Source organism: Scyliorhinus torazame, chromosome 2 (assembly GCF_047496885.1).
Source record: "Scyliorhinus torazame isolate Kashiwa2021f chromosome 2, sScyTor2.1, whole genome shotgun sequence".
Lineage (NCBI taxonomy): Eukaryota > Metazoa > Chordata > Chondrichthyes > Carcharhiniformes > Scyliorhinidae > Scyliorhinus > Scyliorhinus torazame.
In genome coordinates this window covers 70,833,684-70,861,332 of record NC_092708.1, presented here as the reverse complement: position 1 = coordinate 70,861,332, position 27,649 = coordinate 70,833,684, and the positions used below count along the sequence as shown (strand labels likewise).

Genomic DNA, 27,649 nt, shown 5'->3' with positions numbered 1-27,649 from the left:
ATACCTCAAGAAATCGTGACCCTAAGTTTGATATACCCTGGTCTAGTTTATATTGTAATATAAGCCAATTATAACAGCTTGTCTTGGATTTAATGTGATGCAAAAAATGTCGCTGTTTCACTTTACCTCTGTGCCTGAATCTAACTGCGCACGTGTTGACCTCTACAGCCTGAACTCCTTGGGTGTGGGTTTTAATTTTAGGTATGGACCTTTTTAAACATTTAAATATAAGGCCCCACAACCTTACTGGCCCAATGAAAGCTATGATCAGCTGACCAGCTGTTGATTCTGCCTCATCGTCAAAAGCTTTGACTTTCTTTTCTTCCCTGAAAATAATTTTTATCCATTCCTCGTCTCCATTATTCTTTTTAACCTGTTATGTTCTGCACTCAGAGGATAAAATACTGAAATTGTAGCTTGTGGGATTGAATGCAAATAACAACACAGTTTTATCGAATAGTTGGACAAAGGCGTGATCCAGACTGAGGCAAAGCCCGCAAAGCAGTCAATGGGGCGGCAAGGTAGCACAGTGGTTAGCACTGCTGCTACACAGTGCCAGGGAAACGGTTTTGATTCCTGGCTTGGGTCATTGTCTGTGCGGAGTCTGCACATTCTCACCGTGTCTGCATGAGTTTCCTCTGGGTGCTCCGGTTTCCTCCTGCAAGTTCCGAAAGATGTGCTGTTAGGTGAAATAGGCATTCTGTATTCTCCCTCGGTGTACCCGAACAGACGCCGTAGTGTGGTGACTAGGGGATTTTCACAGTAACTTAATTGCAGTGTTAATGTAAGGCTACTTGTGACACTACTGAAGATTATTTTTTTAAATTCCGTCACAAACTACACACGTGACTAGATTCTTAAAGTGACCACACAACAACAACCCCGAATATCTAACAACTTACAGCACCTTGTGTTGCTACCTCTTCTCAATGCACAATTTGAATTTGTTGCCTTAGTTACAGCTGTTCACCCTCACAATTAAACATAGTATTAGAATTTAATTTCATCAGTAATAGCTGCATCACAAATGGCTGCTATCTCTCTTGAACTCCTTAGTGTTGAATTGACTGGATTGGAAATGTGTTGCTATCCCGCTTTCACAGTATTGGAATTGATTGCATCGGTAACAAGAGACCATGAACGAAATTCTCCATCCCGCCCCGCCACATTTCTGCCCCGACCCGCTGGCGGGATGCTCTGTTACACCGGCCGGTCAATGGGGTTTCCCATTGTGGGGCAGCCCCACGCCGTCGAGAAACCCCCGGGCGCCGGCAAAACGGAGACTCCCACCGGCGGAGAATGACGCCCCTTTTTTCTTCTAGGTTTTAAAAAAAAGACCTTAAGGTTATGCATAAATTTTACATTTTTTGATCTTAAGGCTGAAAATAATATTTTCTAATGGGTCTTATTTCAGTTTATATACAAGGTGGTTAGAATCTGGAATTCTCTGCCACAATCTATTGAAACAGAATCTATAAATTATTTTACTAGGGATTCAATATCCTGAAAAAGAGTAAATATCAAATGGCATGCAGTGAAGTGGCCCCTGTCGGGTTTTCTCTGTGATTGAAATCCCCAGTGGCAGAAGTCCCATATGTCGACAGCTGCTGACCAATAAGGGTTAAGTATCTCCTCAAGCCACCAGTGTCAGCAGGAGCAGTGGCTGCTGACCATAATACACCTACCAGAGGCTTGGGATCATCTTGAGACCCCAGACCAAAGGTGGGTGGGGGTGGGGGTGGTTGGGGGGGGGTCATCGTACCTCCACTCTGGAATAATGGTTGTCATTTGGCTCATTGATGAGCATAATTAACATCCCACCAGCAGCTGGGAATCCTGCTTCAGCCCCTTCTGACCTGCAACTTTAATTGAGAAGAGTTTGCTGCCACTGGGATACGGAAGCAGGCCCTCTTCCAAGATTAAATTAGCCTGACTGCTATGGTTCCAACCATGACAGGCTCCAACCCCAGGACATGAGCATAAAAATCAGAAGACCCACACTTCATGCAGTGCTGTTGGAGGTGTCATCTTTCAGTTAAATATTAAATCAAGGCCGCATCTGGCCACCCTGGCAGCACCCACAACTTAGCTCTGGCGCTGCTAGGACTGACTGCTAGAGCTGCTGGCCATCCTTGCCGACAGCTCTCGATTTTCTATCGACCAAGGGCAGAAAGACGCCCTGAACTTCTTATCCCCCCAGGCTGCTGTCGCTGTGGGGCAGGCTTTTTAAAGGTTGGTATTTTGGGACTGACTTTCCTTCTGGGTCGTTGGGGACGGGGAGAGTGATCAGTAAACCAAGTCCCACCACCCCCTTACATTGCTATTTGTGGGAGCTTGTGTACAAATTAGCTGCCACATTTCCTACATTACAACAGTGACTACATTTTAAAAATACTTAATTGGCTCTAAAGCATTTGAAATGTCTGGTGAAAAGCTCTCTATAAATTATCAGAGTACTAATGTTATAAAAACTGTAGACAGTCAAGAAATATCTGGGCTAAATCTAATTACTCTTGGATGCAACAGGAAATGTTTTATGTTCACACTCCCTACAAAAGCAATTGTCCTGTGTTTTATTTAATGACCTGTATAGTTCAGGAATTGAAAGTTAATTTATACATGCTTTTCAGCTACTTAAGATTTCGATGAAACATTTCTAACATTTTATGGTGCAAAGTGCCTCACAGAATTTGCCTTCTTATGTAGATTTTGATGCATTGGTTGGAGGAGAAGTGGGTGGTCTAGAATTTGGAAAATTACCATTTGGAGCATGTGAAGACCCTATTAGGTGAGGCTGAAAGATTTCTTGTTGCAAGTAATAACAGAAAATAAGGCTATGCATGCGTTTAATTTCATTTCCCTGATCTTGAAATAAGTAGAAGTCCTTTTCAGTTATAAAGCTACCTGTTGTTCTGGATGGTTAATCTTGTTTGCTCACCTGTTATCAGTTGAACAGAAAGTTCTCCCACTTAAATATGAATCATACTACCAATTACAAGCAATATACTGAAACATAAAATGTAACTCTAAACCTTAGTGCCTGTGCCCAGCTTGCAACGGTGTTCAATCTTTCTTCTATGAATGGAAGTAGCATTACAAATCTGCAAGAGAGCACTACATAGCGGAGGGATTGGTTCTTCTTTTATTGAGTTTTTTTTACAGGTCCTGCACAAATATCCACATCCCTTCGACCAACTGCAATCCCCCAAATCCTTGGCTTTCCTGTCTCCATTTCTGGCCATAGGCTATGAACAAATATTCATCATAAGCTCTCTGGCTCCCACAGCTACCTTGACGCACTTCCTCACACCCTGTCAGGACTCCAGACCATTCTCTTAGTTCCTCCATCTTTTGACATATCAGTTCTGATGATGCAACCTTCCACACCAGTATTTCTGAGATGTCATCTTTTTTCCCTCAACCGAGGATCCCACCCCCACACTCCCAGCTGCACGTTAGCACAGTGGTTAGCACTGTCGCTTCATTTTCCACCATCTCCAGTGTGATATCACCATTAAATACATCTTCTTCGCTCCTCCCATTTCAGCATTCCAAAGGGACTGTTCTCTCCTTAATAGGTTTACTCCTCAATCACCCCCAACAACCGCCCCCTTCCCACAGCAAGTTTCCATGCAAAACCAGCAGATGTGACACCTGCCCTTTTTATCTCTTCTCTCCTTGCCTTCCAAGACCCCAAATGCTCCTTCCTGGTGAAGCCACAATCTATGTGTACTTCTTTCAATTTAGTCTACTGCATTCACTGCTCACAATGTTGTCTCGTCTATACTGGGAAAAGCAAACACAGGTTAGAGGAGTTTTCATGTCCTGATTTTAACAAAGGTTGCACCTCAATTTAAATCATTGGGAATCCCTGACACATTGTATACTGTACTAATTTTAAGTGAATTATCTGTGCACTTAGAATTTTGCAACCTTCAAAAGGCATGCTTCTGCAAGTTGCAAACTAAATTTGATACGAAGATATAGGTTTTATTTTGGCTCAAGAATAAGGGGCGGGATTCTCCGTTGGCGGACACCAAAATCGCGAAACGCGATTGGGCAGAGAATAAAATCGCAGCGGACGTCGATTTCACACCAAATCGCTATTCTCCATCACATTGACAGCGGCGTCAATGTGGTCCGGAATGCACGTACAGTTGACACGGTTTGCATATCATTAGCAGGCCTGACCCGGTATTCTCCGGGGCCTCTGCGGTGCTCCGCCTCCGATGTGCTGAGTTCCTAATGTCGTTGTTCATTTGTGCTTTTCAAAATCGTGAGACTGGCATTGTGGCTACCGAGGGAGAGAGAGGGCTGGTATGGAAAGTGTCCAACATCGCCATAATTTTCTGACAGTTGTGTCATTGGCCGGGGAGCTGATAGCCCACTGTAAACTTTGGACCACAGGTCGTATAGGTCATGTCCCCCCCCCCCCCCCCCCCCCCCCCGTCCCCCCCAGGCTACCCTCTGGCCCCAGTTTTATTGAATTTTTTTTCCCAAACAACAATTTTTCCCCTCTTACAAAGCAAACGCATCAATAACAATACAGAAATTTTTAACAATACACAAGTAACAAAACCCCTTTATCTTTGACCTAAACTAAACTTAACCCCCCCCCCCCCCACTTCCCCCTGGGTTGCTGCTGCTGGTCATCTGTCTTCCCTCTAACGTTCCCCTAGGTAGTCGAGAAATGGCTGCCACCGCCTGGTGAACCCTTGAGCCGATCCTCTCAGGGCAAACTTTATATGCTCCAGTTTAATGAACCCCGCCATATCATTTACCCAGGCCTCCAGTCCGGGGGGTTTCGCCTCTTTCCACATGAGTAGGATCCTGCGCCGGGCTACTAGGGACGCAAAGGCCACAACGTCGGCCTCTTTCGCCTCCTGCACTCCCGGCTCTTCCGCAACTCCAAATAGAGCTAACCCCTAGACTGGTTTGACCCGGGCCTTCACCACCCGCGAAATCACTCCCGTCACTCCCTTCCAATACCCTTCCAGTGCCGGGCACGCCCAAAACATATGTGCGTGGTTTGCCGGGCTCCCGCCACACCTCCCACATTTGTCCTCCACTCCAAAGAACCTGCTCAATCTTGCTCCCGTTATGTGTGCTCTATGTAGCACCTTAAATTGAATCAGGCTAAGCCTGGCGCATGAGGAAGAGGAATTTACCCTGCTTAGGGCATCAGCCCACATACCCTCCTCTATCTCCTCCCCTAGTTCTTCTTCCCACTTTCCTTTTAGTTCGCCCACCGACTCCTCCCCCTCTTCCCTCATCTCTCGGTAAATCTCTGACACCTTGCCCTCTCCGACCCACACCCCTGAAAGCACCCTGTCCTGTATCCCCTGTGTCGGGAGCAACGGAAATTCCCTCACCTGTTGTCTAGTAAACGCCCTCACCTGCATATATCTCAAGAAATTTCCCCGGGGCAACTTATACTTTTCCTCCAATGCTCCCAAGCTCGCAAAAGTCCCATCTATAAATAAATCTCCCACCCTCCTAATTCCCAACTGGTACCAGCTCTGAAATCCTCCATCCATTCTTCCTGGGGCGAACCTATGGTTGTTCCTGATTGGGGACCCCACCAGGGCTCCCCGCACCCCTCTCTGTCGCCTCCACTGTCCCCAGATATTCAATGTTGCCGCCACCACCGGGTTCGTGGGAAACCTTTTAGGTTAGATCGGTAACGGCGCCGTCACCAGCGCCTCTAAACTCGTCCCTTTACAGGACTTTCTCTCCAGTCTTTTCCACGCCGCTCCCTCACCCTCCATCATCCATTTACGTATCATTGCCACATTGGCGGCCCAATAGTAATCGCCCAAGTTCGGTAGTGCCAATCCTCCTCTGTCCCTACTACGCTGAAGGAACCCCCTCCTTACTCTCTGAACTTTCCCTGCCCACACGAAGCTCGTGATGCTCCTGTCTATTTTATTAAAAAAGGTCTTGGTGATTAGTATAGGGAGACATTGAAATACAAATAAGAACCTCGGGAGGACCATCATCTTAATTGCTTGCACCCTGCCCGCCAGCGATAGAGGCTGCATGTCCCACCTCTTGAAGTCCTCCTCCATTTGTTCTACCAACCGTGTCAGATTAAGTCTGTGCAAGGTTCCCCAGCTCCTAGCGATCTGAATCCCCAGGTATCGGAAGTTTCTTTCCACTTTCCTTAGAGGCAAGCCTTCTATCTCTCTACTCTGGTCCCCTGGATGTATCACAAATAATTCACTCTTCCCCATGTTTAGCCTATACCCCGAGAAATCCCCGAACCCCCTCAAAATTCGCATAACCTCTATCATCCCCCCCCCCGCTGGGTCGGACACGTATAACAATAGGTCATCCGCGTATAACGAGACTCGGTGTTCTCCCCCTCTAATCACCCCTCTCCATTTCCTGGAGTCTCTCAACGCCATGGCCAGAGGTTCAATTGCCAACGAGAACAACAATGGAGACAGCGGGCATCCCTGTCTTGTTCCCCTATATAGTCGGAAATACTCCGATCTATGTCGACCTGTAACTACGCTTGCCGTTGGAGCCCCATAAAGAAGTCTAACCCAGCTAATAAACCCGTTCCCAAACCCAAACCTCCTTAACACTTCCCATAAATACTCCCACTCCACCCTATCAAATGCCTTCTCTGCGTCCATTGCCGCCACTATCTCTGCCTCCCCCTCCACTGGGGGCATCATTATCACCCCTAATAGTCGTCGCACGTTAACATTCAGTTGTCTCCCTTTTACGAACCCTGTCTGGTCTTCGTGCACCACCCCCGGGACACAGTCCTCTATCCTCGATGCCAGTACCTTTGCCAACAATTTGGCGTCCACGTTCAATAATGAAATGGGTCTATAGGACCCGCACTCCTCTGGCCCCAGTTGACCCATCAGCTGTATGGGCGCACTCCAGCACAACCAGTGCCATCTGTTGGCTGGGATGAATGCATGTGGGTATTGTTGTGCGGAGATTGCAATGTATATATGCGGCTGCAGCTTGTCAGCCTCCCAAGTGTCATTCACGGACCCTGCAAATCCCGCACAGTTTTTCATTGGAATCGATTGTGTTCCACGTGGCGCAGGTGCTAGCTCCTCCACAGTTGCTGAATCGATCCAGTTTTGCAGTCGTAAAAGTCCAGGGATTCTGCGTCAGAGTCAGCACTTAGTCTCAGAAACGGAGAATTCCGCCTGAGATATCTCAAAATTATTTTTAAAATGTCTTAATGCAATAAATATTAAAAATATTTAGAAAAGTTCTTATATTTTGGAAAACTTTTGGCTTTTAAAATTATTTAAATGTAATTGACGGTAATCAGCCTCTGAGTGGCCCATGTTTTGCTCTGCTGTTCACCCTCCTCTCTGCCACTTGGTACAGTACTTGGCCAGATCAGGTGGCTAACTGCTAAGTTTCATTTAGATAAAATTATTAATTTTGAAAAAGTTAAATTGTTTCAATGTTATTTAAGTAGGTTAATATCTCTTGTGACTCCAGTGCTAGAAATCTTTGTTCAGTCAATATTGGGTGGGCAAATAAGATTAACCGCTGTACAACATGTAACTTTATAAATGAAATATCTTATCTTCTACGTTGGTTTACCACAGTGTGTTTTATTCAAGAAATAAGTTCAGAGTAACTAAATCATACATTCACCCCTTGGTACTTTTTACAATTATTCTTTCATAGGACAAGAATTTTGCTGGTAAGGCAAAAATTTGTTGTTCATCCTAATTACCTTTGAGAAGTGTGTATGGATGGTAATCACTACCTAATGTATTAACATAACCTGACATTAAATACAAATGGTGTTGGAGGAGTATAAATAAAGTAGGAAGGTACTTAAGCGGGAAATTAGGAGGGCTGGGGGGGGTCATGAAAAGTCCTTGGCAAGTAGGATTAAGGTGAATCCCAAAGCCTTTTATTCATATGTAAAAAGCAAGAGGGTGGGATTGGACCACTTAAGGACAGTGGGGAGAATCTATGTGTTGAGTCAGAGGAAATGGGTGAGTTACTAAATGAGTACTTTGCATCAGTGTTCACCAAAGAAAAGAACTTTGTGGAAAATGATTCTTGGGTAGGGTGTGTCGATAGTCTCGGTCATGTTGACATCAAAAAGGGGGAGGTATTGGGTGCTTTAAAATACATTGAGGTAGATAGGTCTCCTGGGCCTGATCGGATTTACCCCAGAATACTGAGGGAAGCAAGGGAGGAAATTGCTGGGGCCTTGACTGACATCTTTGAATCCTCATTGGCTACAGGTGAGGTCCCAGAGCACAGTTTCATCCAGACCCCACTCCAGCCTTCTTCAATTCTCAGCGGGCGGATGGAGGGGACTTTGGCCCACAGACGGGCCCTGGTGACGGGCGCCAGGAAGGCATTGGCAGAGCCACTGCTAAAGCCCTACTTGCATATGGTGCAGAAATTATTGCATTAACCAGGACCCAGTCTGACTTGGACAGCCTTGTTCAGTTATGCCCTAAAATGTTGACTGTTTAAGTGGACATCACTAACTGGGGGGGCAGCAGGGTAGCACAGTGGTTAACACTGTTGCTTCACAGCTCCAGGATCCCAAGTTCGATTCCCGCTTAGGTCACTGTCTGTGCGGAGTCTGCATGTTCTCCCTGTGCCTGCGTGGGTTTTCTCCGGGTGCTTTGGTTTCCTCCCACAAGTCCCGAAAGATGTGCTTGTTAGGTGAATGGGACATTCTGAATTCTCCTTTTGCGTACTTGAACAGGTGTCGGAATGTGGCGACTAGGGGATTTTCCCAGTAACTTCATTGCCTTCTTGTGACAATAGTAAAGATTATTATTATTAATAAGTCACATGGGATCAGAGGTGAGGTGGCAAGATGGGTACAGAACTGGCTCGGTCACAGAAGGCAGAGGGTAGCAGTAGAAGACTGTTTTTCTGAATGGAAGGTTGTGACTAGTGGTGTTCCACAGGGATCGGTGCTGGGGCCCCTGTTGTTTGTAGTATACATAAACGATTTGTCACTGGTCTGATTAGTAAGTTCGCGGATGACACCAAGGTTGCAGACCGTGTTGAGGATTGTCAGAGGATTTCTGCAGGACATAGATAGGTTGGAGACTTGGGCAGAGAAATGGAAAATGGAGTTTAATCCAGACAAATGTGAGGTAATGCATTTTGGTAGGTCTAACATAGAGGGGAATTAGACCGTAAATGGTCAAACTCTTTGGAATATAGAAAGTCAGATATCTAGGCGTACAGGTCCTTTGAAAGTGGCAACACGAGTAGACATGGTAGTCAAGAAAGCATATGGAATGCTTGCCTTCATTGGACGGGGCATCGAGTATACAAACTAGCAAGTCATGCTATAGCTGTATAGAACCTTGGTAAGTCCGCACTTAAAATAGTGTGCAATATTCTGGTCGCCACACTACCAGAAAGATGTGGAGGCTTTGGAGAGGGTGAGTGGAGGTTTACCAGGATGTTGCCTGGTCTGGAGGGTGTTAGCTTTGCGGAGAGGCTGAATAGACTTGGACTGTTTTCATTAGAACAACGGAGGTTGAGGGGTGACCTGATAGAGGTCTACAAGATTATGAGAAGCATGGATAGAGTGGTGAGGCAAGCACTCTTTCCCGGGGTACGTTGTGCCAGGGGAGGTTGTGAAAGCAAATACGTTAATGACGTTCAAAAGGCATCTCGACAAATACATGGATAGGGTGGGTGTAGAGGGACGCGGCACTACGAAGTGCTGAGGGTTTTGGCCAAGGGTGGTATCATGACCGGTACAGGCTTGGGGGGGCCGAAGGGCTTGTTCCTTTGCGTATTAGTCTTTGATGCAGATGACATTTTGAATAGTGTGCAGTTTTAGGCACTCTGTTACACCAAGGCTATTAACTGTGATCTGATGGCCACTTTGTAGTACTAATCACTATTCTTAAAAAAAAAACATTAGTAATTACGTGCATTCGCATTTCACCCTATTGTGTAACAAAACTGTAGAGCCACTAGGTTCTATTAGATGGTGGTTGAAAGTGAGATTGATGGTTCATCTTCTTCCTTACCTTGAGATGAGCAAACTCAATACAAGTAAATTATTGAACCTTTAGCTCGGGATGAATATCATACCAGAGCACATTTTACCCATGTATTGAATTTACTTTAACATTACTAGCTTCAGGCAAGGTGGCAGTTACTGTATCAGCCTTGGATAACTTAAAAGATGGAACAGGCAAGAACACATTCTGAATAACACCGTGGTAGTGATGACATATTAATGTTGCCCTATCTCTAATCCCACCATCCCTTGGCATAAGGTAAATTGCCTCTGTCACTGAAAGAGAAGAATAGTATATTGTGAACCATTAATTTCCATGAAAAAATAACACAATTGTACAGCAACAGTTGAATAAATTTGTCTTTGCATTTTTTGAGTTGGATATCAGAATTCTATTCAAGTAGATAAATGAATTTTCTTTGCCAGAAATATTCTTCCACATTTTCTTCAGAAGTTTAACAGCAGAGCTTTAATACATTTTAATAACGGAATGAATAAGATTCTGACTCTTGCCATAATTCTGTTTTAGTGAATTACATTTAGCCACCACTTGGCCGCATCTCACAGAAGGAATTATTGTTGACAATGATGTATACTCGTGAGTATTGATTAGCTTTCATTTTACTTTTGCAATTCAATTTTTTAATCAAGTTTACAAATGTGTTTGAATAAAAGTTCAGAGTTGTTAACACTTCATCCTTTGGCACTTCTGTAAATCAACAAATTTGCTCTTGAAATTATTCAAAATACAACCACATTTGTTATCCTAACATATTCTATTTGTACCGAATAATCATACTTAGACTCTTATTTAACCCATTTAACACATTTTTAGAATTAGGATTTCATCAGGTTTTGCTGAGGTTTGAGAAAAACATGGAGATAAAATTCAACATGGAAGATTGATAAATGGGGTGCGTGATAATTCATTTTGTTGCACTTCAGAAGTAATTTGTAATGCATGAGGGCATAGAAAAATAAATAAGTTTGTCCTTAAAGAAAGTAAGCAGGGAAATGAGTAATTCTGAAACTCACTCAGTTCTACAGCTGTGTGACAGAATAAATGAAGTGAGAGATCAAGAAATTAATAACATTCTTCTATGTTCTTCCATGTGGCAGGGAAATTGATAGCACCTAACAATATTGTAACCATAGTGTTTTGAAACAGAGGTATTAAACTGCTTATGAAACTGTAAATACATTTCATAATTATTAACTTTTTTTTGCCAGGGATCTTGATGCTCTACAAGCACCCCAGTGGTCTGTCAGAGTGAGGAAAGCTGATAATCCCCAGTGCTTGTTGGGTATGGATTACTCCACTACAATGCGAAAAACTACAAGTGATAGTGAACTCAAATTTATATTATAACAAAATTCTATTTGAAATCCTAAATGGTTTTGCATTTTGTGTATATACATATAGGAGATTTTCTTACCGAGTTCTTTAAACTTTGTCGCCGGAAAGAATCAACTGATGAACTTCTTGGAAGGTCAGCTTTTGAAGATGAAAGCAAAGGTTAAAACAGCAGATTCTGAAATTCAGATGTACCAATTCTTTTAGAACTTGGCTTGTACACAAAATAAGAGTTTTTGCATACTAAGTAAGTTGTTTATAGTAATGCTTCTTTTCAGCAGAGAATGCAGATATCAGCCAAGCATTGCAGAAGCTTACAGAACCAACAGCTGTTCACATGCCCAGACTATCCACTATGTCAAATATGGTTCACAGCGCTCGCAAGAGGATACATAGACATAGACGTGTGGAAGAGTCACCAATTAGCAATGAAGTTCTAAACTCCATTTTATTAGTAAGTTTTTTTTTAAAGTACAGGCTACTGATAATCTGATGTAGCTCTTGCACTAAAATTTATTTTTTCAATATAAAAGCATTTTACATAAAAACAAATGGAAAACTTAGGTTTAAAAAGAAATTTGATTTCTCAACAGAACAAAAATTACAGAAATTTGTATTAAGGGAAGTAGATTGTAGCAGAATAAAAATATTTTAACTTTGATTTCTGCTAATTACTTTCATTAATTTTGTAATATTTGAGAAGTTGTATCTCTTCAGTGTGTTTCATGTAATATATAGCTATCATCTTCTGGTGATTGATATCATTGCTTGATATTTTTAAAAAATATATTTTTTTAAATTCTCCTTTTTCACATTTTCATCAAATGTACACCCACCAACAAATAATCAACAATAACAAATACATGGCAATCCCTTGGCCAGCAATCCCTTCATCCCACCCACCCCCAAACAGCCATCAACATTTTAAATACAAATACCAAAGAAAAAGAATCAGGAATTCACTATCACCCCATACAAAATCACCAATAACGTATATACTCCAAACACCCCACCCCCTTGGGTGTTCACCCATTGGATGTTCAATGTCATCCAATTCTTAAAAATGCAAGAGTTGTAGAACCCTTCCATCATTGCTTGATACTTAATGATAATGTCAGTCACAATTTTTTCAGTGAGGTTATCATCACACATCCATTCCATGGAACATACTTGCTGCCCTTGTGTCTTTTGTCCACTGCTGTCTCTGGTGGAGAGAAGGAGCATAAATGACATTAAACTGCCCTTTTCTGTATAATAAGCAATTTAAAGTCCATAAACATCCACATATTGTTACAAACCACTTAAGCATAGGTCTTGAAGATTATAATATCAGAACTTTGTTGAAATTGACACTTATATGGACAAATTAATTTAACAGCACTAATTTCTCTTTTGCCCTTCCCCCGTCCATAAACTGATAGATGTTTTGATTTGTGTCCCTCTTTATAAATGGTGGCGTATTTCCCAACTGCTCGGTTTTGGTGTGATCCAGTTTTTATTAATAACCCCACAGCAAATTCAAGATAGGATTTATTTATTTGCACACACTCAGGAGGAGGGTTGCAATGTTATCTCCACATTCAGACAGTTAAGAGAAGAATAGAGAAAAAAGAGAGTTACAGTGCAGAGACTAAAGAGAAAATAAATATTTTTTCCATCGCTTCCAGAGTTTAGAATCAAAGTCCAATGAGTAGTCTTTCACAATGGTCAGTGAGTTGAAAACCGATGCTGGATGATTCACTTTTCTGGTGGTGCTGACTTCACATGATGAGATAGACTTGCAGAGATGAATCAGTCTTGTTGGTGATGGTACAGAATTTCTAGCAGAAGCAGTGTCGATGGAACCAAGTGTCCAAACTGGGCCAGAGCTAGTCTGAGACTGCTCGTCAGATGATAAAGTAGGCTTAGACTTTATGTCACATGAATCCCACCTCTCCACACTGTGTTTGACAAAAGACGTGTATCCTTTGTCTGGGTGCATATCCATAGATCCCTGAAGGCAGCAGAACAGGTAGGTAAAGTGGTGAAGAAATGAAATGAAAAATGAAATGAAAATCGCTTATTGTCACAAGTAGGCTTCAAATGAAGTTACTGTGAAAAGCCCCTAGTCGCCACATTCCGGCGCCTGTCCGGGAGGCTGGTACAGGAATTGAACCATGCTGCTGGCCTGCCTTGGTCTGCTTTAAAAGCCAGCTACTTAGCCCTGTGCTAAACAGGATACGTGCCTTTATTAGCCAAGGCACAGAATACAAGAGCAGGGAGGTTATGTTGGAGCTGTATAGACGCTCGTCATGCCATAGCTGGAGTACTGTGAAGTTCTGGTCGCCACACTATAGGAAGGATCTGATTGCACTAGGGAGCGTGCAGAGATGAGATTCACCAGGATGTTGCTTAGGCTGGAGCATTTCAGCTATGAAGGGAGGCTGATTCGGCTGGGGTTGTTTTCCTTTGAGCCGAGAAGGCTGATAGGAAGACCTGGTCAAGGTGTAGAAAATTATGAGGGACATAGGAAGGAATTTTTCCCCTTAGTAGAGGGGCCAGTAACCAGAACCGGGTGGCATAGATTTAAGATAAGGGGCAGGAGATTTCGAGGGGCTTTGAGGAACAGCTTTTTCACCAGGAGGGTGGTGGAAATCTGGAACTCACTTGCTGAAAGGGTGATGGGGATGGGAACCCTCACAGCATTTAACAAGGATTCAAATGAGCACTTGAAGTGCCACAGTATACAAGGCTATAGACCAAGTGCTGGAAAATGGGATTGGAATAGATAGGTGCGTGATGGCTGGCACAGACACTATGGGCTGAAGTGCCTCTTTTTTGCTGTAAAACTCTGTCTCTATTGGGCCCCGTGATTGTTAAATGTGTATTGCTGATAAAAAGAGACATGTTGAAGCTTTTCATCTTGCAATCATCAAGACACTTTGCAAGAATACCAGTATTGGGGGAAAACAGCAATTTATACTGCATGAGAAGTGAATGCAGATTGGTTGGCAAGTAAACTTGTGATTGGGTGAGGCATTGCGATGCAGAATGCACCAGTTGATGGATGCAAGACGAAACGCTTTGCCGTATCTTTTTTATCCAGCAATATTCAAGTTCTGTACTACCAAATGACCAATTATTACATGCCTCAACCATTAAGAATTGAAAGGAAGATTGCGGGGCCTTGAAATGAAAATGAAAATCGCTTATTGTCACAAGTAGGCTTCAATGAAGTTACTGTGAAAAGGCCCTAGTCGCCACATTCCGGCACCTGTTCGGGGAGGCTGGTACGGGAATTAAACCGTGCTGCTGGCCTGCCTTGGTCTGCTTTAAAAACCAGCGATTTAGCCCAGTGTGCTAAACCAGCCCCTTTGAGATGATGAGCTGACTTCTGTTGGCTGCCTGTCTAACTTTCTTTGTATTTTGTCTGTGCAGCTCACAGTGGGTGTCAGGGGTTTTTCAGGGATAACGATGAATAGGATTCCCCAGTACTACCAGGCCACGTAGTTTCTTGTTTGGAGTCACCCTCAGCCACCACCTCTATTTAATTTTAAGTTTCAATGCATTAGACTTATTCATTTGTCCTTCATTGCTAGCGGGATGGAGTTTAAGACTAGGGAGGTTATGCTGCAATTGTATAAGGTGTTAGTGAGGCCACACCTGGAGTATTTTGATCAGTTTTGATTTTACTTGAGAAAGGACGTATTGGCACTGGAGGGTGTGCAGAGGAGATTCACTAGGTTAATCCCAGAGCTGAAGGGGTTGGATTACGAGGAGACGTTGAGTAGACTGGGACTGTACTCGTTGGAATTTAGAAGGATGAGGGGGGAATCTTATAGAAACATATAAAATTATGAAGGGAATAGATAGGATAGATGCGGGCAGGTTGTTTCCACTGGCGGGTGAAAGCAGAACTAGGGGGAATAGCCTCAAAATAAGGGGAAGTAGATTTAGGACTCAGTTTAGGAGGAACTTCTTCACCCAAAGGGTTGTGAATCTATGGAATTCCTTGCCCAGTGAAGCAGTAGAGGCTCCTTCATTAAATGTTTTTAAGATAAAGATAGATAGTTTTTTGAAGAATAAAGGGATTAAGGGTTATGGTGTTCGGGCCGGAAAGTGGAGCTGAGTCCACAAAAGATCAGCCATGATCTCATTGAATGGTGGAGCAGGCTCGAGGGGCCAGATGGCCTACTCCTGCTCCTAGTTCTTATGTTCTTATCTTCTTATTTGTCAAAAGACAGACAAACAAATAATTAATGGTCCTAGTGTTGAGAATTGAGGAAAATTAAGATTAAAATTGAGATTAAAGAAAGTAAAACCGTCGAAATGTGAATTAGCATATCAGTGAGAAAAGCAAGTGTTTACCTTGGTAACTAGAGAACAACAATGGGGATACAGAAAAGGTAACTTCAAAGTGGAGAAATAAGGCAATTAACACATGCCAAAAGCCGGCTGCACGGTAGAGAACGTCGAAGGGAAAGAATGGTATATCCATAACATAGCGACTGGGGAAAAAGGGAGACCAACACACACCCCTATCATCAGCTACAGCCAGCTGCAGAATTTTCTGCTAAACAGGCAATGGGTTAAGATCAAAACTCAAAACGAGCAGATTTCACCTTCGCTGAAACCGAAGACCGTTTTCTCAATTGTGGCCACATAACCCGTGCGTGGTAATCATTTTCTGGATTTAACTTGTGGAGTTATATAATATTGGATGTTGTTTGGGAACAAAGGCGCGACTCCGAGTTCAGGGAATGTCAATAGTTGGAAATCGAGGTAATTTCATGTAATACCATGTGTGAATAGCCATCAGTGTACTTAAGTGTTGTAGTGTATTATAGTCCTTTTCCTTTTCTGTTTTTTTTCTTTCAAGATAACAAATATTCTTTATTAATTGTCCACACAGTGACTGAACTATTCCTCCCTGGTTCACTTATTTTTCTCACAGTATCCCAAATTGAAAATATACACCAGTATTCTAAGTTACCCTTCTGGGCTTTGGGTTACTCTAGCGTTATATTTTCAGGAGAGAATATTGGCCTGGACTTTGCGGATGTAATGGTGAATGATGGCAAAGCCACCTGCATTCATCATCTGCATTCCTACAAATTGTACAGCAATGTCTGCACGTGCACAGTTAAATGTGGAAATCCAGATGTCAATGATTCCCTGCTGCTCCACAGGGTACTCTATCCCTGCAGATTAAATCACAATTGAGGGAAGCTTTTTTACATTGTAATATTGCTGTTAAAAGCCCCCAAAAAGTTACACCTCGTTAACTGGGTGTTTAATGGGTACTGAATCAACAATGCTGACTAATCTCTTTGCTCCTCGGAGAACTAATTAAATATTTGAGTAATGCAAGTACTTCCATTGTGAAAATTCCATGGTAAATTTTTTTTAAAGTTTGTTATTTCAGCTTCTCGTCTGTATGTCCTCTTTAATTCCTTCTGTAAATACAGATACAAAGATAAGGATGATCAATGCACTTTTGTTTTGTTTTGTCTCTGCGAAAAATAATATGTTTGACTGTTTACTCTACCTGATGACATCACTTTTGCTAGATGCCTGGAGATCCCCTCAACTTGGCACCAGATTCAAACTAACATTGGGAAATCCATGCAACAGTGAAATTGCTACTTCTTTGTAGGCAGCTTAGTTCAAGATCAGCACTTTTGTAGCTGATCACAAAATCCAGGCCATGATCTGTCTCCTTGAGTAGACAAAACTGAAAAGATCACGACTAAGCTAATCCCTCAAGTCACTTTCAAGTACAATAACTTTTTTTTCTTTATCTATTGCTATGAGCAATTTATTAAATTAATCTGAGCTGCATTTTTTGTAACTTCAAACTGCGTTTTTCTCTCTTGAATGCCAAACTAACTGATTCCAAGACTCTCCTCACTAAATAAAACAACCTTTTTATACCCAGACGATGAGTTAGATGGCAGGTCCTCACTTTGAACATCTAATAAAATTTACAAAGGAACCGTCAATCAGCTGCAAACTAAACAATGACTTAGCATTGCTTAATTTTATATTATCCTTCTCTCCAGCCTGTAACTGAATCTTGTAACGCTGTTGGATTTTAAATGGCTTATGTACTGGGACTAGATTTAAAAGAGTGGGCTTTGACCTAAAACATTAAGTACCAAATTATTTGACACAGGCAGTTTAAAAAAAAAAAGTATAAAAAGCGTTGAATCTTTTGAAAAAATAATATGACAAGATAATTTTGTTTTGCTATGAATTATTATATATATCTTTAGCAAAACGATAAGAAATTTTGTTAATTGTGGCGGGAATTACATTGGTAATGTACCATCAGACACAGGAACAGAATTAGACCATTTGGTGCATTGAGTCTGCTCTGCCATTCAATCATGGCAGATATTTTTCTCATTCCCATTCTCCTGCCTTCTCACCATAACTCCTGATCCCCTTATTAATCGAGAACCTATCTATCTCTGTCTTAAAGACGCTCAGTGAATTGGCCTCCACAGCTTTCTGCGGCAAAATGTTCCACAGATTCACCACCCTCTGGCTGAAGGAATGGCTTCTCATCTCAGTGTTAAAGGATCGCCCCTTCAATCTGAAGCTGTGCCCTTAGGTTCTAGTTTTTCTTACTTGTGCAAACATCCTCTCCACGTCCACTCTATCTAGGCCTAAGTATCCTGCAAGTTTCAATAAGATCCCCGCAATATCCTTCTAAACTCCCAACAAGTACAGACCCAGCATCCTCAACCACTCCTCATAACAAACTCTTCATTCCAGGGATCATTCTTGTGAACCTCCCCTTGACCCTTTCCAAGGCCAGCACATCCTTCCTTGGATATGGGGTCCACAACTGCTCACAATACTCCAAATGGGGTCTGACCAGAGCCTTACACAGCCTCAGAAGTACATCCCTGCTCTTGTATTCTAGTCCTCTCGACATAAATGCTAACATTGTATTTGCCTTCCTAACTGCCGACTGAACCTGCACATTAACCTTAAGAGAATCTTAAACTAGGACTCCCAAGTCCCTTTGTGCTTCTAAGCCTTTTCCTATTTAGAAAACCGTTTATGCCTCCATTTCTCCTTCCAAAGTGCATAACCTCACACTTTTCCACATTGTATTCCATCAAACACTTTTTTTGTCCACTCTTCTAGTCTGTCCAAGTGCTTCTGCAGCCTCCCTGTTTCCTCAATACTACCTGTCCCTCTGCATCATCTGCAGTCTTAGCAACAGTGCCCTCATTTCCTTCTTCCAGATTGTTAATTTATATTGTGAAAAGTTGTGGTCCCAACACCGACCCGAGGCCCACCACTAGTCACTGGCTGCCATCCTGAAAAAGGCCCCTTTATTCCCACTCTCTGCCTTCAGCCGGTCAGACAATCCTCTACCCATAACAGTATCTCACCTGTAACACCATGGGCTAACAACCTCCTATAGATAGCACCCATAATTCATCTTCTCCCCGCCCCCCCCACCCCCTTGCCACCTTGCATGCTTTTTCTTTTGCTGTTATGTTGTCCTTGACTTCCCTCGGCAGCCATGGATGCCTTGCCCTCCCCTTAGCATGTTTCCTTTTCCTTTGCTTGAATTTCTGTTGTGCTTTCAAATTAACCCCCAAAGACTCCTGCCATTGCTGTTCATAGAATTTACAGTGCAGATGGAGGCCATTCGGCCCATCGAGTCTGCACCGGCCCTTGGAAAGAGCACCCTTCTTAAGTCCACACCTCCACCCTATCCCTGTAACCCCACCTAACGTTTTTGGACACTAAGGGCAATTTAGCATGGCCAATCCACCTAACCTGCACATCATTGGACTGTGGGAGGAAACCAGAGCACCCGGAGGAAACCCACGCACACACTGGGAGAACGTGCAGACTCCGCACAGACAGTGACCTGAGCCAGGAATCGGACCTGGGACCTTGGAGCTGTGAAACAACTGTGCTAACTGCTGTGCTACAGTACCATTCCACTGTGCCCTGCTAGGCTCCCTTTCCAATCAACTCTGGCCAGCTCCTCCCTCATGTCTTTGTAGTTACTTTTATTCAATTGTAAAAACCGTTACATCTGATTGCAGCTTCTCCCTCTCAAACTGCAGTGTAAATTCTATCATATTGTGGTCACTGCCCTCGAAGGGTTCCTTCACCTTAAGTTTCCTAATCTGCCTCATCACACATCACCAAATCCAGAATTGCTTGTTCCCTTGTGGATTCTACCACAAGCTGCTCCAAAAAACCATCTTGTAGACATACCACAAATTCCTTTTCTTGGGCTCCGCTACCAACCTGATTTTCCCATTCCACATGGATATTGAAGTCCCACATGATTATTGTAATGTTGCCTTTCTTATATGCCTTTTCTATCTCCTGATTTATTTTCTGCGCCACATCCTGACTACTGATAGGGGGCTTGTACATAACTCCTTTGCGATTCCTCATCTCTACCCACACAGATTCTATACCTTCTGATTCTACGTTGCTACTTGTCATCAATTTAATTTAATTCCTTACGAACAATGCAACCCCGCCCCCTCTGCCCATCTGCCTGTCCTTTCGATAGGACACGCATATATCCTTGGATATTTGGATCCCATCCCTGATCTCCTTGCAGCCATGTCTCTGTAATGCCCACAACATTGTACCAGCCAGTTTCAATGTGTGCAACAAACTCATTTACCTTGTTTCGTATACTGCAGGCATTTAGCCACTATTTGGTTTAAACCCTATCTACAGCCCTAGTTAAGCGATTCACCAGTACTCTGGTCCCAGCATGATTCAGATGAAAACTGTCCCATCCGAACAGGTCCCCTCTTTCCCTAGTACTGGTGCCAATGTCCCATGAATTCAAACCCATTTGTCCCACACCAATCTTTGAGCCACGTATTTACCTCCTTAATCTTATTGACCCTATGCCAATTAGCTCGTGGCTCAGGTAGTAATCCAGAGATTATCACCTTTTTGGTTCTGCTTTTTAATTTAGCTCCTAGCTGTTCATACTCTTTTAGCAGAACTCCTGTCCTTGTTCTACCTATGCTGTTGGTGCCTACATGGACCATGACAACTGGATCTTTACACTCCCACTCTAGGTTCCTCTGCAGCCCAGATGAGATATCCCGTGCACTAGGCAGGCAACACCACTTTCGGGATTCTCGATCCTGGTCACAAAGAACAGTGTCAATGCCGCTAACCGTGTGGTACAGTGGTTAACACTGCTGCCTCACAGCTCCAGGGTCCCAGGTTCAATTCTATAACTGTACTATCCCCAATTAAGACTACATTTCTTTTCTTCCCCACTTGAACATTACCAGGGTGCTGTGCTCAGTTTGCTCATCCTCCCTGTGCCCCTGTTCCCGTTCACGGAGGAGCAAGAATCGCAAATCTGTTGGACGGAGAAGGGGGCTGAGGCTCCTGCAACCCTACCTCCTACATCCCTCTTCCTGCCTCACTCGCAGCCACACCCTCCTGTCCCTGATCACTGGCCGAATTTAAGTTGGTTATTTTAAGGGGTGTGACTGCCTCCTAGAACAGTGTTCAGGTACCTCTCCCCGTCCCTGATATGTCGCAGCGTCTGTAGCTCAGAATCCAGCTCATCAACTCTGATTCGGAGTTCCTCAAGCAACAACACTTATTAAAGATGTCGTCACTGGGAACCACAATGGGGTGCACCAGCTCCCACATCATGCAGGAGCAATACATCACCTGACCGTTCATCACTATTTTATTTAATTTGTTTTTTAACTTTTAATTTTTTTAATAACTTTTAAAAAATATCTCTCCTTATTACCTCAGTCTGAAAGCAATTTCTAACCAGTAATTTAAGATGGGTTTTCAAATCTAGCACTGCTTCCCTATTAGCGAATTAAATCTGAGCTTAAGGGGAAGTAGATTTGAACTGAATTTAGGAGGAACCTCTTCATCCAAAGGGTTGTGAATCTATGGAATTCCCTCCCCACTGAAGTAGTAGAGGCTCTTTCATTAAATGTTTTCAAGATAAAGATAGATAGTTTTTTGAAGAATAAAGTGTTATGGAGCAGGATTCTCTGCGAAATGGCGGGATGGGCCACTCCGGCGGCGAGGAGTGGAATCCTCCGCACCTTCAGGGGCTAGGTCGGCGCCGGAGTAGTTTGCGCCACGCTGGCCGGCGCGGAAGGGGCTTGGCGCCACGCCAACTGGCGCCGAAGAGCCTCCGCTGGCCGGCGCGGGTTAGCGCATGCATGGGAACGCCAGCGTGTGCTGGCGTCATCCCAGCACATGCGCAGGAGGGATTCATCTCCGCGCCGGCCATCGCGGACTCTTACAGCGGCTGGCGTGGAGGAATAGAGTGCCCCCACAGCACAGGCCCGCTCACGGATCGATGGGCCCCGATCGCGGGCTTGGCCACCATGGGGGCACCTCCCGGGGCCAGATTCCCCCCCCCCCGAGGACCCCGGAGGCCACCCTCAGAACCAGGTTCCGCCGGTAAGTACCTGCCGTAACATATGCCGGCGGGTCCGGCCAAAAACGGGCGGCCACTCGGCCCATCGCTGGCCGGAGAATCGCCGGTGGGGGGGGGCTGCTGTCAGCGGCTGCCGACCGGCGCGACACGATTCCCACCCCTGTCAAATAAGAACATAAGAACTAGGAGCAGGAGTAGGCCATCTGGCCCCTCGAACCTGCTCCACCATTCAATGAGATCATGGCTGATCTTTTGTGGACTCAGCTCCACTTTCCGGCCCGAACACCATAACCCTTAATCCCTTTATTCTTCAAAAAACTATCTATCTTTATCTTAAAAACATTTAATGAAGGAGCCTCTACTGCTTCACTGGGCAAGGAATTCCATAGATTCACAACCCTTTGGGTGAAGAAGTTCCTCCTAAACTCAGTCCTAATCCCCGGCGCCGGAGAATTCGGCAGCCGGCGAGGGCGGGATTCACGCCCCCCCCCCCCCCCCCCCCGGCGATTCTCTGACCCGGCAGGGGGTCGGGCGGGAAAGTGGAACTGAGTCCGCAAAAGATCAGCCATGATCTCATTGAATGGCGGAGCAGGCTCGAAGGGCCAGATGGCCTACTCCTGCTCCTAGCTCTTATGCTCTTCTGTTCTTGTGATGTCACGTTTTGGTTTTCTCCCTCAGTTGGATCACTCCGTGAATCAGTGAAGCCACTTACTTTCCCAGGCTGCTGTTCGAAGTTGTCCCGCACTTCTCGGCTCTGCTCCCTCGTTATTACCAATTATAGCCCTTGCAGATTATAAACCTCAAAACTTATTTTCAAACTGTGATAAAAGTTGTAAAGACTTACTGACCTTACCCACTACTTGCCAATTAGCTCTCTCCCTTGTAGCCTCAGTTGCAGCGGGACAAGAGCCCTATCTGAGGATTTAAGTTACAAAGCAAGGAGGAAAAGCAAAGAGCACCTCTTTCCGCTCTACACCAAATTCCCACTCTGCTTCAAATTGTCAAGCATAAAGCTCCTTCTGTCTGCCTCCCTTTGGATATGGTCTATCTATCTCACTGCTCGTGCGCAAAGCTCTGAGGGTGCTTTGAAGCCCTTTCTTAAATGGGGCTGATACGGTAAATGTAAGTTCAAGAATTAAATGACCAATCCTAGCACATGCCACTCCATAAAAAAAGAGTAATTTAATGTAATCTAACTTGTTATTTTGTATGTTTCAGTTTCTGTTCCCAGATGCTGTTGCTGATGCATTTAATGCTAAACGTAGTGCATCAAGAGGAAGTAATATTGCTACATTTGAAGAAGAGGGTTATGTAAGTTCCAGAATCTTCTACCTAATTCAACCCGAGAAAGACTTTGTAACTTGGATGTTTCAAAAAATTCTGCATACAAAATATTATGTTTCAGAAATGATTGGTATAAACTTTTAGATATAAGTGTTGTTCCTGCTGAGCTCAGCTGTTACAATGCTAATGTAAGAACATCAAGAGGAGGTGACGTGGCTACAATTGAAGATGCTAAAGTTGCTGCGGAATTTGATGTACGCACAAATTATTATTCACACATTCAATTCTTGTTCCAAAGATTGTATGGGCTTCAGGCTAATTCATAGATAGATTCATAGAATTTACAGTGCAGAAGGAAGCCATTCGGCCCATCGAGTCTGCACCGGCTCTTGGAAAGAGCACCCTACCCAAGCCCCCACCTCCACCCTATCCCCATAACCCAGTAACCCCACCCAACACTAAGGGCAATTTTGGACACTAAAGACAATTTATCATGGCCAATCCACCTAACCCGCACATCTTTGGACTGTGGGAGGAAACCGGATCACCCGGAGGAAACCAACGCACACACGGGGAGAACGTGCAGACTCCGCACAGACAGAGACCCAAGCCGGGAATCGAACCTGAGACCCTGGAGCTGTGAAGCAATTGTGCTAACCACAATGCTACCGTGCTGCCCCAAAATCTGGCCCAATACCACCCAAATTTTCCCTTGCTTCATAATGTCTCTCACTTTGCAGCCAATCACTGTCCGTTTCTTCCTGCCTCTGTATTTGTTCTCGACCTGCTGCACTTGTGACTTTTTCAGCTCTGATGTGAAACAACAAATGTCACTGAACTGATTTTGGCAGAGCTCTTTTCTGTGAAACTGCGATTCAGCTTCATTGAAGGTTTTGGTGGACAACAATAATTCATCATTCCCTGACCGGGAATCGAACCCGGGCCGCGGCTGTGAAAGCGTTGAATCCTAACCACTAGACCACCAGGGAAACTGTAGAATAATCGTTTATTGTCACAAGTAGGCTTCAATTAAGTTAATTTGAAAAGCCCCTAGTCTCCGCATTCCGGCGCCTGTTCGGGGAGGCTGGTACGGGAATTGAACCCGCGCTGCTGGCCTTGTTCTGCATTACAAGCTAGCGATTTAGCCCACTGTGCTAAACCATCCCTTTTCATACACAAGCAAAAATGATGGGCATCAGACCCGAGTTGAAATGTCATGTGCTCAAGTTCTGCTGGAGAGACTTTAGCACATAATCTAGAACACAGTTGAAAGCAGTATGGAGGAAGTGCTGAAGTTTCAGAGTTGTGCTCATTCAGAGGTTTTGGCTATCCTCTTGGGTAGATGTAAAAGATCTCGCATCACAATTTTAAGAAGAGCACAGAAATTCTCCAGTGTCCTGGTAAATATTTATCATTCAACCAACACCTAAAACATATTTGGTCACATATTTAATTACTGCTGATACGACCTTGCTGTGCACAAATTGGCTCCTGTGTTTTTTTATGGTACAACAGTGACTATGCTTGAAAGGTACCCAATGGCCATCTAGGGTCATGATAGAGCCCATATGATTTCAAGTTCTTATTTCTTTTCCAGAATTTAATAAAATTTCATACCACAGAAGAAATACAGTTTAGATTATTAGATTCCATTCAATAGACAGATAATAGGAACATGTGTGCATGTTTTACGTGTGTGCATTGTCTGTGAAAACAGGAGAGTAGGGAGGATCTTGTGTCCAAGATTAATTTCTAGAAAAGCTAAATGCACAAATTCAACCATATTTAATGAAACACTTGAATGAAACTGTCAGTCCATCTAATATTACAAATTTTGCTCTCAGCTATAGCCAAGTATCTTTACATAATATTTTGAGGATAAGGAGAGTATTTGTAGATCTGAAAAAAATCCTAAATTAGAATTTGTTAAGAGCCATATTAATGAATACATACATATGGGAATGCTCTATACTTATGTCTCTAATCATGATTTTAATAATGGATGAATTAATTGCATTCTCAGATGAGCACTTGCCAGAGTTACAAGATATAATTTTGCAGCATTTTCACAAGCATGCTTAACCTGTGTCCCTCAACCACTCTGAAGTTTAGATTATTTCCTGTGTGGCTTAAAACGGATAATGTAATTTTGCATTGCTCTTCTTTCTTTCCCTCATTTCTGCCTCCTGCATTGTGTATAAAATGGACTTTTCTTGTTGATTTCTTCCATTTGATGTGCTCTCTAACCATTTTGTTTTTGCAATTTACTCGTGTATTTCTCATGAGGAAACACTTTATTCCTCCCCATTTGGAGATCTTCAGCATTAATCTGCATGGCATTGTAAAACTTCAAGCGGTTGGGAATTGCGTGTTAGTTCAGTATTCTTTGATTCTTGAGTGCATGTAAAACCTATTTCGACTTGGCAGCAAGTTTTGTTATCTAGCTCTTTTGAAAGTAAGTGCCGCAGTTTTGTTTTGGTGACTGGCATGTGAATTCCTTTCTAAAAATTCTGTCTTTATATGTCCGCTAGTCCAATGTGCCTGCACTACTACTATTTGATTTAAGCTAGCTAGCTTTATTTCAATAACTTATTTCAAATCATTATTTCCTCCTTTACATGCTCTTGCCTTTGCTGTTCAATATTTTCTTTCAGTATTTACCACATTCCTTTTACATAAGTCATAATAGAATCATGGCAGTATAGAAATTTATGATACAGAAGGAGGCCATTCAACTCCTTCAACTGTGACTAACCCGGCTTCTGTACCAACGTTTAATATAATCCATAAATATATGCAAAAATAAGTTTACTGGCTAAAAGGATTTGATCATTTGAGATGACGTTAGTAAATTGGTAATCAATTTCCTCAGTCTTAATGGTTCTGGTATATTATCTGTCCATGCTATCGCATTTTACTTTAAAAAAAAAATTCAATAACACCGGTATATAAAATTGGCAAACATACATATACTAACCATTTTTAAAATGTTTTTATTGTTTCCTTTCATCAGAGCCTTTACAGCCAATTTAAATCTGCTCCTTCAGACAGCCTGACGTACAAGCTGGCTCTGTGTCTCTGTATGGTGAATTTTTATCATGGCGGAATGAGGGGTGTGGCCCATTTATGGCAAGAATTTGTCTTGGAAATGCGATACAGATTAGAAAATAATTATCTTGTACCAGGGTAAGTTTTTTTAAAAACTGTAAAGCTTTTCAGAAGTATGGGTTTGAATCATAGAATTTTCAGTGCAGAAGGAGGTCATTCAGCCCATCGAGTCTGCAACGCCTCTTGGAAAGAGCACCTTACTTAAGCCCCTCCACCCTATCCCCGTAACTCAATAACCCCATATAACACTAAGGGGCAATTTAGCATGGCCAATCCACCTAACTTGCACATTTTTGGCCGGTGGGAGGAAATGGGAGCACTCGGAGGAAACCCATGCAGACTCGGGGAGAAAGTCCAAACTCCACACAGACAGTCACCCGAGGCCTGGAGCTGTGAGGCAGCAGTGCTAGCCACCATAGCGCCCCTTAAATCTTACCATTTGTAGTTGTAATCCCAGATTACAAATAGTTAGATCATTTGTTGCAGCATGGAAAATCAACCGCATTCATCACCCTCTAATGACTGATGGGAGCTTGATCTATGTCATTTTTTTTCAAACTTATTTTCCTGGGACCCTCTTTTAGCAACAGGTTGACCGTTGCGACCCATGCCATCCAAACGTGGAGACCCACGCCACCCGAACTTTGTGACACACTACATTTGCTTATTTTTAATCCGACAGGTGTGCCTGCTTGGTCATCACCATCTCACTTGCTTTGTCATTCAATGTTACATTTCTGCTGAGGACTTCAGCTGATGATTTAAATTATTGATGCATCCTTTGAAAAAGAACAAGAGGTTTGTCCTCAAACTCGCCCTTAGTCTTCCAATGCCTTTGTAGTTTTGAGGTTTTCATCTTTCATTCGCCAGTACTTCCCTGCATATAATACGCATAGGCTTTGCACTCCTGATTTTCTTTGGCACAATTAATAAAGCCATACCTCAAGACATCATCTTTATACTGCTTTCTTCCAGATTTCAGCTTCTTCTTAATGGGTTGTTCATCAGAGGCCCTGGAGCTCACACCAGCAGTGCTTTGTCCAGCTGTGGATTCTCCTGAGCAGCTCGCACCACCACTGCTTTGCCCTGCCCTGGACTTTCCCGAGCAGCTCTCTGCAGCAGATTTAGTTGTGAGATCCTGGCCTGTTTGTGTCTCCGGCTCTCTCTTCCTGATTACAAAACGATCCATTTTCAATTATTCAGTCCTGTTTCTTGCTTGCTGGCAGCTACAAAATGAAGGAATCTTCTCCAATTTCGCACCCAGAACACATGACATCAGCGTTTGGGGCACGTGACCTACTCTCTGCCGTGGCTTCTGGCGGGAAAACCCTATCGAATTTTTAAAAAATTTAAATCGGTTCCTGGGACAGAACACTGACGTCAGGAGGAAGCAGTCTGCCCTGCTGGGCTCCGGGCCTTTGCATTGCTAGATCCGGCTGAGGGGGCATGCATGCGCGCAATGCCTGACATTCTTGAAAGCTTG

At 43.4% G+C, this 27,649-nt stretch overlaps 1 protein-coding gene across 4 annotated transcripts in view; it reads left to right on the top strand.

Annotated features, from left to right (window-relative positions):
• rab3gap1 (RAB3 GTPase activating protein subunit 1) overlaps positions 1–27,649 on the top strand; it is a 122,563-nt gene that overhangs the window by 36,495 nt on the left and 58,419 nt on the right. For 2 of the 4 annotated variants that reach the window (XM_072472599.1, XM_072472616.1), the window contains exons 9-15: positions 2,707–2,788; positions 10,536–10,604; positions 11,237–11,310; positions 11,430–11,522; positions 11,639–11,814; positions 22,993–23,085; positions 26,072–26,244. In XM_072472599.1, coding sequence (XP_072328700.1) covers positions 2,707–2,788; positions 10,536–10,604; positions 11,237–11,310; positions 11,430–11,522; positions 11,639–11,814; positions 22,993–23,085; positions 26,072–26,244 — 760 coding nt within the window. The remainder of the gene's footprint in view (positions 1–2,706; positions 2,789–10,535; positions 10,605–11,236; positions 11,311–11,429; positions 11,523–11,638; positions 11,815–22,992; positions 23,086–26,071; positions 26,245–27,649) is intronic. The other 2 variants (XM_072472606.1, XM_072472627.1) reach the window with 1 other exon arrangement.